Source organism: Anabrus simplex, chromosome 1 (assembly GCF_040414725.1).
Source record: "Anabrus simplex isolate iqAnaSimp1 chromosome 1, ASM4041472v1, whole genome shotgun sequence".
In the NCBI taxonomy this organism is placed as follows: Eukaryota; Metazoa; Arthropoda; class Insecta; order Orthoptera; family Tettigoniidae; genus Anabrus; species Anabrus simplex.
This window is the reverse complement of record NC_090265.1, coordinates 718,533,701-718,545,964: the sequence shown is the minus strand read 5'-3', so window position 1 is coordinate 718,545,964 and position 12,264 is coordinate 718,533,701. Positions and strand designations below refer to the sequence as shown.

General features: G+C 39.5%; 1 protein-coding gene across 1 annotated transcript in view; it reads left to right on the top strand.

Annotated features, from left to right (window-relative positions):
- The window catches only part of LOC136856807 (fatty acid synthase), a 242,002-nt gene that overhangs the window by 228,582 nt on the left and 1,156 nt on the right, over positions 1–12,264 (top strand). Inside the window, exons 28-30 of the mRNA XM_067134931.2 lie at positions 3,793–4,040; positions 6,229–6,441; positions 8,495–8,750. Coding sequence (XP_066991032.2) covers positions 3,793–4,040; positions 6,229–6,441; positions 8,495–8,750 — 717 coding nt within the window. The remainder of the gene's footprint in view (positions 1–3,792; positions 4,041–6,228; positions 6,442–8,494; positions 8,751–12,264) is intronic.

Here is a 12,264-nt window from a genome sequence, read left to right as displayed (position 1 = left end):
CAAGAGACACGACCCAGAAAAAAGATAAGTTCTCATGAAATGTACAAGGAATAAGCGCAGACATACAAAGATTTGAATTATGCTTTAAAGGTAGGAGCCGTTCAAATGCACTAAAAAGTGTATGTCCTAGTGTGCTTCAAAGGTCCATATCCCACTGACACACAATGGAATTTAGTGCTTTGTAACTTGGTGACTCTCCCAACTCTCTCACCATCCAGAGAAAGATGATATGAAAAGATATGTTACATAATGTGAACACCAGTGGTCGATGGGAGCAGAGAGCCAGCTCTGTCCTATGTTATGTACTCGCACATCCAGCAGGATACAACCTCTCGTTCAACCTGGCGAGTTAGGCCGGGTGACAAATATTTATATGATTTTAGAGTTCATTCTAGAAGTTGCAAGACATAGAGTTGACGTCAGGGGAGTGGGAGAGTCAGATAACTGTCCAAGATGCCGGTCAGTACGTGAAAAACAAGGGCGGCAGAAGGTAGTGTAAGATGAAGTACCGGGGATAAAGTCCTCATTGGGAGTTAACCGCAGCCACAATGTTTGAGGTTTTCACTAAAAAAGGAGGACCTTTCATACTTTACACAAGTATGAAGGATGAGTTCTCCACCTAATCAATACTTTATTTTACACAGTGTCAATATTATTTACATAAAAGGACAGTACCAGTCTTGACCTGTAAATAGGTCATCTTCAGCTGTTGAAGTACCTGTTTAATAGCGACTGTACAGAATAAATACTATTAAAATTAAACAAGAATGTCATTAAAATAAACATGAATGCCACTATTCTAAAAAATACTTAAGATTAAGATATATACATATGGTACAGTTTTGGGGGTTAGAGGGGTTTTTCCCTGACCCCATGATTTCTACATATTTCAAAAATTATATTTGCTGAGGTTGGATACAATTCTAAGAGTTTATCAACAATCACTGACATTCTGGTGTCAAGTTTGAATATCTTTGTTAAATGCCGATACTATGTCCAACGGTTTTATGAGATGTTTCAAAGTAAATAGGGAGTGGGCAGCAAATATGCGGGGACGTCGTATTCATTAGAATAAGAGGTTCAGTAACCTGTTTACAGATACATAGCTTATTCTCAGTCTACGGTATATCAATGCTGAAAAACATGTTAGTGAATGCCACTATAGTAAAGAAAAAAAAAACTTAACATTAAGATAGGCTATATACATATGGTACAGTTTTGGAGGTTAAAGGGCTCTTATCCTGGCCCCATGATTTCTACATATTTCAAAAATTATATTTGTTGAGGTTGAAATTGGATACAATTCTTAGAGTTTATGAAGAATCACTCTACCATATGCATATATCTTAACCGTAAGTATTTTTTAGAATAGTGGCATTCATGTTTATTTTAATGGCATTCTTGTTTAATTTTAAATTTAGTAGTATTTATTCTGTACAGTCGCTATTAAGCAGGTTCTTCAACAGCTGAAGATGGCCTATTTACAGGTCGAAACCAGTACTGTCCTTTTATGTAAATAATATTGACACTATGTAAAATGAAGTATTGATTAGGTGGAGAACTCATCCTTCATAGTTGTGTACTTGAACTATCAATACGGACTATGGAGCTAATAGATTATAGCTTTCATACTTTTTTAAATAATCCACCCAGATCCCAGACAGTGGTCTAAGAAGGAGGACATGTCTGGATAAAGGAGAACATTAACATTAACTGATTAACATTTAATAACAACATGCTAACTGTTAAATACTGTTTTATTTAACATTGTGTTCACACTTATGAATATGTTAAACTTGACTTCACCGGGCTGAGTGGCTCAGACGGGTGAGGCACTGGCCTTCCGACCCCAACTTGGCAGGTTCGATCCTCCTCAGTCCAGTGGTATTTGAAGGTGCTCATATACGTCAGCCTTGTGCCGATAGATTTACTGGCATGTAAAAGAACTCCTGCAGGACAAAATTCTGGCACCTTGGCGTCTCCGAAAACCGTAATAGTAGTTAGTGGTACGTAAAGAAAATAACATTATTATTACACTTGAGAGAGGCTAGTTTTTTTAAAGCACTCGCGGGAGCAATTACAGATAATTTTGTTGGCTTTCCTCGCTTTATCTCGATATTCCTTTGATGAGACTTCCCACAAAGAAGGCCTTTCTATTATACCATTAATTAAGTCCAGAGTGATCTCCCTGCTCCACTCCATTTCTGACTGTAAATTTTAGTATAGTGCAGAGAGAATGACACATGTGTGCATACTGTATTTGTAGCTTGTAACTATAATCCTACTTTTTTCATGAGAAGCACGTTGTTTAAGCTATCTGTTGGTATGGAAACAGCACAGAAGTTGCCAAAGCTGTGCCGACTGCCAACATCTCACGTACAACTAACTGACTTGACAGGTTTTCCACTTGGAGCGGAAAACACGCCAATATGTTAAAACTGTTAACCTCAACATTCTGCGTTAACATGCAAAGTCAATTGGAAGATGCAGTGACAACATTCATGTCAATTCTAACCTGTTAGTGTTAAATGTTAGTCAGTGGAGACCGGCCTTAAGCTTTCATCTTCCCCCACATGAAGACTCAATATCTGTCAAGACACCCCTCAACGAGTGTTGATGCCCGCACTCCTGATAAAGCTGAGAAGCAGACACAAGCTCATCGGGGGCTGAGGATTGACCTTGTGTTTTCTGACTTGTCATTGTGTTTTTCATGTTATGTGTTCCTATTGATGTTTCTATCTTCTTATATATGTCTCAATTGTTTGTAAGAATATTTAGATTTGTTTATTAATTAATGGATATGGTTGAACATGACTTCTTTTTTCTATTGACTAGATCTTTGCCACTCAGAGTTCGGCAAACTGCTACGAAGTTCGATCAGATATAAATCGGATTTTTGTTCCTGAACATCAACAGTTCGTAGGACTGGCCCTGCGCTTCTGTTATGCTTAGACGGGACCGTTAGGAGTGGGGAAAGAGTGCTCTTAGATATTTCCTGCCATTTCATCAGTAACGCTCACAATGTTGGAGCAACAGGTGCACCCGTCCACTGCGCAACGTGTAATTATAAAATTTCTTGCTTTTGAAGGAGTTACAGCGGTGGAAATTTGTCAGAGATTGACTACACAGTTCAGTGATTAAACATTGTCAAGAATGCTTGTGTTTGCCTGGCATAAAAAGTTCAAGGAAGGATGAGACCATGTGGAAAATCAGCAACACGATTCCGTCCTCGGATTTTTTGCGTGAGTGACGCACAATCAATGCTGCTTACTACAAACAAGGTGAGGGTTGCATATCGCCGCAAAAGACAAGACCATCCGATTTGACAGGTCATCCTCCTCCACGACAATGCACAGTCCCATACTGCAGCTCTGTCTCCAAGCTACAGGAAATGCACTGGACTACACTTGACCATCCTCCTTACAGTCCGGGCTTATCGCCCTGCGATTTCCATTTGTTTGGACCGCTTAAAGAAGCTCTAGGAGGGTAACGATTTGAAGATGACGAGTGTGCAAGACCTCTTGCACAACTGGCTGGTGACACGACCCTGTTCTTTTTTTTTTTTTTTTTTTTATGAGGGCATCAAATAGCTGGCAATACGGTGGAACAAATGCATTTCCAAAGCAGGAAACTATGTGGAAAAATAAATTGTAATTGCCTTGTGTTTATCAATAAATGAATTTAAATAAAAAATAAAATCCTGTTTATATTTGATTCCCCCTCGTAAATAATGATATCAGTCTTGTGTTCTTCACCTTCAGAGAAAGTTTCCAGAACTTTTCCCTATTGCAGGTGGTCTGGGAGGAATGGGCCTGGAGCTTGCAGACTGGTTGGTTAGACATGGCACGACTCGTCTAGTGCTCAGTTCTAGGACAGGCCTATGCTCGGGCTACAAGTCTTTGTGCGTTCGTCGCTGGCGAGAGGCCGGTGTACGTATTATCGTATCCACTGCAGACATAACGACTCGTGCTGGTACGGCAACTTTGCTGGAGGAGGCAAACTCTTTGGGTCAAGTGGTGGCCGTCTTTCACCTCGCAGCTGTGAGTACAAATGTTCCACATTGAGAGAGATTTCCTGTTTTAACATGTATAATGTTTCTCGGTTGTGGGTCTGTCTGGAACTACTGTCACCAATTTGCTGACACCATTGTAACCATGACAAAGAGTGTTCGTCTATGTACACCAGGTCAGTAGCGCCATCTTCTCACTGAATTGATTATTTTAACCATGTTGGTTCAATCTTGTCCATATTGAGTTATATTCAATTTGTATAAAACACTTTTCTGCCTTGTCAGTACTTTACATTTTATTATAATTATCTACCGTACATGTTTCGAGAGCTCAACTGCTCTCTTCCTCAGCAGTGCAAAAACATAAAAAAATCCTTGGACTTGACACATTTGTACAATACAGTGATCAACAAAACAAATTATACATAAATCTTGAAATCGTTACAATATCTCTTTTGTGTCCACTTACACTTACTATGTCATTTAATAAAAACTTTAAAAATAGAATAATTTTCAAATCATAAAATGAATAAAACCTATTTACGAGGTCTCACAATTCATGAGCCTTACCATTCTTTTGTGGATTTGAATATTCTCATTTTTCTTTCAACTTATGTGAACTTTTTTTAAATCTCCACTGTAGCTGGAGTCAAAAGATGTGTACCTCCTGCTTGTTATAAGAGGCTACTAAGAGGGAAAGAACCAGAGTATCTGTACTCACTGTCCCAGTTTTTAAGCTCTAAAACATGTCCATGATTTTATGCTTTTCCATGCAGCCAAGAAAATGTGCAAGTGTGAATTTTATTTCCCTTCCTTGTCCTTCCTGAGGTGAACATTATGCAACTGATAAGCTGTGGAAAGGATCAATCTTATACATCAGACGCTGAGCATCAGGGGACATCTACTTCACAAAAAGATCCAGTCATCTGACTAGTCCACTGATTCCCCCTCAGCTTTATAACAGCTCACAAATTCACATCATCTGCTCACTAAGAATTAACTTGCTTCAGTTGAAAAGTAATACACTTCATTCCGGTTCTGTATTGACTTTAACACATTCACATCCACCATCTGAGCAGGCTATTTAAATGGCTGGACCAGCTATTCCAGCTGTAAGTGGCACAGCAAACAACAACAAATTATTTTCACAATAAGTTCTAAACTAAACAAGATATGTAACAAAATTTTGCACATATCTTAAAGAACTCCTCTAATATCTCTGGAGGGTGTGTAGCTAATGTCACACCCTTAGGTACTGTGCTTTCTGTCATGTGTCCAGGAGAATCTTCTTCACTGACATCACTGTCACTTTCACTTAGTTCAGGAATTAGTTGTCCCTAAGCACCGTGTTTACACTTCAGAACATGACTATACACACACTTGTGCAATCACAAACCAACTACGCGGGTAGGTTGGCCAGCACTAGCCTTCGTTCAGAACCAGAATAAAAATATGCAGTGGAAGGGAAAATCTCCAAGGCCATGTGGTTTCTCGTGAGTAGAAGCATTCATAAGGGAATTACCCTCATCTCTGTCACACATATTTGTGCGTAGGAACGGCTATAATTCAAGGTTGTGCTTATCTGGGCTAACTCGGATATGGTCCAGAGCATGGACACGTGCTATAGGCAATAACTCGGATACGGGCATGAATGTGTTAAATATCTAAGATAAAATTCTAAAAGAATTTAATTGTTTAAAGTCTACCTGTTAAGTACATGTTTGCCATTTGATAAATGGTCTTTCAACAAAGCTACATAGGACATGTTTCGACCTAGCCTAGAGGTCATCAATAGCTAAAATCACACAAAGATGAAAGACATATACAAAAACAGTGATATATAAAAAACTTTTGATAAAATACAATCAACAAATACTATGAAAATCTATGTTTAAAATGTACATAGCTTCAATCTTGGACGAATTTAGTAAAATTTAAAATTTCAAGTATTTCCCCTAGCCAACCAATAGTTGTATTAAATATGGTTGAACCCACACCTGTGAAATATTTTAGCTTTGAACTTCGGCTGGTAGAATTTTCTCATGTAAGGTTTGAGTAGTAAGATTTCTACCAAAAAAATCTTGTTCCTAATGTTATATGTGCTGTGGATCAGCATTTCTCTAACAATATAGTGGTATTTGCAAGTGCAACATCAATGTGTTCAAACTGATATTTTTGAAGTTTCCAGAAATCTTCAACTGTGAGTTCTGTGTGGACAGGTCCTGAGTGATGCTCTTCTCACCAACCAAAGCGTCCAGACTTTCCGTACTACGTGGAAGCCCAAAATGGATGCTGCTCGCCATCTGGATTATCTGACTCGAGAAAGGTGTCTTTCTCTTCGCCACTTTGTTGTCTTCTCGAGTGCAAGTGCTGGACGAGGCAACCCAGGACAGAGTAATTACGCACTGGCTTGCTCCGCAATGGAACGCCTGGTTGGTTTCACTCATAGCTTTACTTGTAGAATAATAAAAGATGTCCCTCTTATTCAGGACTCCCATACATTTATTTATTTATTTATTTATTTATTTAATTTATTTATTTATCTATCACAGATAGCAGTAGATTAAATAAATATATTAATTATTTGAATGGGTTCATAGAAGCATCCGACAGTATTTTGGTGAAGTCACAGCTCGCTGAAATGGTGGCTACTACTTTAGCTACAGTGAAAACATGCGTTCATAGATTCTCCGGGCTTCATCAGCAGCATTGAATTCTCCGGGCTTCATCAGCAGCATTGAAGTAATGCACTCATAGTTTCTATGGCCAGTGTCTCCAATGTGTTAAACGCAAATTTAACCATGTCTTGTCTCCTTAATAATTACTGCATGAGGGTAAACTCACCTTTCTGCCACCTGGTGTATAGGAATACAAATATTTTGTCTTTTCATGTTTGTCCTTGTGTCGTCTATATGTTGTTCCATCCTCTGATGTTATGTTTATCCTAGCATACACTCATTTTCATAAAAAACAGAACACCTTGAAAGACTAGAGATAGGAAGTTCATATTCACAGGACATGTTCATTAGTATGTTCTGCAGAAATGATTAGCTTTTCAGCCACCAAGGTTCAGCATGTGTCCTGTTGCCTAGTAGGCACTGGGTCCTCTATGGGCACTGATAACTTGTTCCATGCATGATGGCATCGACACGTATAAGGCACGAATGGTGTACTGGGATATAGCCATTCATGCTGCATTAACCTGTTTCCACAGTTCATCTTTGGTGGTTGGCATTGGGTCACAGCGCTGCACTCGTCATTTCACCATATTCCACACATTTTTGTTTGGCATCAAGTCCGGCGATCGGGCGGGCCAAGGCAACAGTCTGATATCCTGTGACAACAAGAAGTCACGTGTTCGTGCAGCAACATGTGGTTGCACATTGTCCCGCTGAAATATGGCATCTGGGATGTCATGCAGAAAGGGTGTGGCTACGGGTTGCAGGATGTCATTCACGTAGGTCAAACTGGTCACAGTGCCCTGGACACTCACCAACTGTGATTTGTCGTTCTACCCAATAGCCATAAAGCCTTGAGTTGGCTCTTTATGTCTTGTGCGAATGCAGTCAGTGTGAGACCTCTCCCCCGTCTGCAGTGAACCAAAATGCAGCCATCATTTTCAAACAAACAGAATCTGGACTCGTCCGAGAACACTATCTGCTGCCATTTCTGTACCCGTGACATTGTTCCATACACCGTTGCAGTCTAGCATGTTTATGCACATTAGTCAAAGGTAGGCAGAGAATTGGACAATGTGCCGGTAACCCAGACAGTAATAAACGGCGATGGACCGTCACTCTTGATAGTATATGATGTGTTGCGTCAGAGCCGAGGAGGATGCAGATCTGTCCTCCAAAGCCATTCGGATGAGGTGTCGATTTTCTCGGGGTGGTCTGAGTTCATGTTCTATGGCCTTCTGTAAATCATTCTTTACATACCCGTTGCACTGACGACACACTTCGTCCCACACGAGCAGCAATTTTCCGGATGGATGCATCACGTTCTCTCATGCCAATAATGCACCCTCTTTCAGACTCGCTCATTTGTTGGTACGGTTCTTGCATACATCTGCGAGGCATCCTGCATGTCTGCTCAAGTCACACCGATCCATTACCTTCAGTTTATAGCGACGAGAGCCGCTGGCACATTTTACCAGTCGGTGGTTGTGCGCCAATATATCAGTGTGGTCCTTGAACCTGACGGCTGACATGGTTCAAATGCTAATCACTTCTTCAGAACATACTAATGCACATGTCCTGTGAATATGAACTTCCTATCTCTAGTCTTTCAAGGTGTTCAGGTTTTTATGAACGTGAGTGTATGTTCCTATCTTTGTATACATTACTTGATTTGTTTGTTCCTTTCTGGTATATTAAGTTCATAATCATGTTCAAAAACGCCAAATACTCATACTATATTGCATATAATAGGAGCATACACTCTAAAATATCATAAGATAGTGTAGTCAACTTGTCTGTGCTGCAGATGGAACAGAGACGTGCCGATGGTTTGCCCGGTCTTGCAGTCCAGTGGGGACCTGTAGCTGACGTGGGACTAGCTGCCAAACTCAGTCTTCCTGCCAACGTACAAGCCCAAAGCATATCATCTTGCTTTGACGTGTTGGAGCGCTTCATGCTGCAGTCCGAGGCTACCGTGGTGTCCAGCATTGTAGTCCACAAGATGAGCAACACCGCGGGACCAAGCGACAATGACCTCATGAGAGCTATCTGTAGTGTATTAGGTCAGTTCATTTCTGTTTAACAGAGTTCATTCACATTATTTGTAGGTGGAGAAAAAGGGCTCGTGGATGCTTCTCTTGCTCCACTAGACATGATTACGTAGTTGTATTTCCCCTTAAAATAATCACCATCACCTATAGTGCGATGGGCACTGACTTTGTCGAGCTTTCTTGAGGTCAATGTACATGGATAAATATCAGTACCTATTTGGAAATTCTATTGAACGGGTTTCAGTTTTCAAACACTAGTTATAAGCTGTCCCAATGGTGTAGGGGCAGTGTGCCTGACACTTTCCTGGAGGCCCCGTGTTTGGTTCCTTGCCAGGCCAGGGATTTTTATCTGGATCTGAGGGCTGGTTCGAAGTCCACTCAGCCAATGTGATTACAATTGAGGAGCAGTGAGAAAGCAGCCCAGTCCTGCCAAGATTAATGGTTGAGAGAAATCGTTGCACTGATCATATATCACCTCGTAATCTGCAGATCTTCTAGCTGAGCAGCAGTCAATTGGTTGGCCAAAGCCCCATGGAACTGTTGGGCCATTGGATTTGCTTTTGGTTTTAATAATGAGCCATCATATAACCTAACATTCAGAGAAGTATTCTCTTAGCATAGTGGTCAAGACATTAGCTCCATAATGTAAGGTTCACTAGTTCTAGTCTTATAAAACATTCCTTTTTTTAATTTAATTTTTCCTCCTTTACTTCATTTCTTTGTATTCCCTTGTAATATCTTATACTCTGAACATTACAGTTTCTAAATTGACATTTTGGCCGATTTTGTCTCTATCTGGTGATTGTGCAGAGAAACACAGACATCCAAGTGATCCTAAGTTGCCATTCATATTGATTTATACCATTTTAGCGCAGTCTGGAAACCTAGTTGCCAACTGTATTGTTTATGGTATTTAGTACGGTTCATGATCTTCTGCATTTTCTTCACTAATATGTCTTTTTCATATTGTTATTTCTAGTCTTTATCTCTCTGCTGTAGCGTAGGTTACACTTTAGCATACCATAAGTTAGTACAGTAACCTATAGTTATTTATAGGTTTAATAGTTCAGTGCAGCTGTAGTTTTATTTACATCCGTGTGCTGGTTAGTGAATCTAGTTCATGTGTGTACACCATGTCTCAGTGTAGTTCGGAAAAGGCAAGTGGCAAGAAAGTGACTGATCAGTGGAGTGTTTCCTTTGTAGGCCATAACCTCCTTCCTGTGCCAGCCATTAGCTGTGAGTAATTTGTTATTTCTTCATTCTCTTTTATTCTTAATAATGTTACCCCGTTTTAGTGTTGGATGCTGTTAGTAAGCGCATACAGTATCTTTGAAGTTTTTATTAATTAGTTTACCTGAGTACAGTGGTATTACATTTTATGAGGGCTGTGTGCTGCGGTCGTATTGCATCGGCTGTTCTCGCAGCAGTAGAGTGCTGGCAACATAGGTAAGGCGATGTTCATGTGTTTTGCAAACTGTCAATTTAGACGTAAATCCATGCAGAGCATAGTTATTAAGCTTTTTTAAACTCTGTGTGTTCTTTCTGACATGATGCACCTTGTGGAAACATATGACTTCTTTTTCTGTTGCACATATTCTAAGTTAGGCAGTGGATACTTCTCGCACACAATAGATGCACGTCCCTCAGTGTAGATAGTGTAACATTGTCAACTCATCTCCGCCACATTCGTCATTTTCCACTGCTTTCTTCCCAGTGTTTGACATCCGCACACTGCCACAGTTATGGGACTACTGTCAGCCGATTACCTGCGTCAAACCTGGATGATGTTATTGACTCTATGTTCTTCATGGATATTCTCTGCGTTTCTAGTATCGTGTGTCATGACTTTCCCTGTACCTCACCTCTCCAACTGGTCTATATAAGCAGCTCTCTCTGTCTGCTATTTTGAGGCGTTCTTCGGCTGTTGGAGAGAGGGCAAAATTTTTGTGTTACGTTGATGTAAATTTTCACACCAGTACGCGACTTATTCTTCGACCATGAGGTATTGTAAACTCGCATGACTATGTTCTTGAGTGGTTGTACTCGGTTATGTATCCATAAGGGAGCAGCTGGATGTCTAATTCCTTTGTTTTGAATGCTGTTTTAATTTATGTGACAATGAACTTTCTGTGTGTCAGTACTCTTGAAAATTTCTGGTACTTCAAAATTAGTTTACATTCTTCTACTGTACTGCATAATAGTCTTGCCTTGAACTTGTTTATGTTTTTCCTGTTGGGCTAAATGCATCTGTGTTACATCCAGTGTTTTCTGGAAGTTGATATTGAACTAGCACAATACTTTCTAGTCAGATCAATTCTTATATAATGCCCAGACAATGTAATTTAAAATGCTGATCTTTAAGTAATTCTCCTATTCTATTGTTTTCCTAACTTTTGTAATCTCTCCTATTTGTCTTTGTACAGTTCATTGGGAAACATCTGTTCTGTTTAAAGAATGTAATTGTAAATGTAATTTGGATGAAATCTAAATTGTCGCTATCACCGAGCTTTGCAATATTGCCTTTGTGGTTTGTTGTGAAAAGTGTTCTAATCTTTCAATATTTTGGAGCTGTACTATTCTTAACTTGTTGTGTCTTGTGTTTCAACACATCTGTTTTTGTTCATTGAAACTTGCCAATTCTTGTTCATCCCCCAGTGTCCTTGTATTTTGATGACTGCTTCATCTTCATCATCAATGTCCCACTCCAGTCGCCCAGTTGTGGTTAACAAGCCTCCTCCACTCTTTTTTGTCCTTCCACCTTTCCTGCTCCATTACTTCCGCCACATCCAATCCAACTTCTCTAATATCCTTCATAATCTGATCCATCCACCTTCTTCTCGGTCTTCCAACTGGTCTCTTTCCCTTAACTTCTCTTTCAAATTCCCTTCTTGCTACCCGATTCTTTCCCATTCTTTTCACATGCCCGAATCATCTCAGTCTTGCTTTCTGTATGTTGTGTATTAAGGGTTCTATATTCAGCTCTTCTCTGATTTTAATATTTTGGATAATATCTCTGTTTGTCTTTTTAACTGATGTTCTTAAAAATGTCATTTTTACTGCTTGGATCCTACTATCTTGTCTCTTATTAGTGACGCAAGTGTGATGAACGGATATAACTTGAAAACAATATTCTCTCACCCATGGGTAAATAATGGGAATGGTAATAATGGGAATCTGTCACCTGGGCGACTGCCCTAAATGCAGATCAGTAGTGATTGATGATGTTGATAATGCAAGTATTGATTATTTTACGATTATTATTACTTGTAACGTGTGGCTATGAAGTGTTTACATCAATTTAGTATTAGTATTATTATTATTATTACATCATATGTACATACGATACAATCACGTTTTTTGTGAGGTTATGTCATGAAACATGTGCTGTACATACAATATTTATATGAGTTCAGTTAATGTAAATTAATATTATATAATTTATGATTACCTATATATGATGTGTAATCCACTACAGAATTGTGAAATACAATGTAACATCCAGAATAGCTCTAGATCAGATGAGATG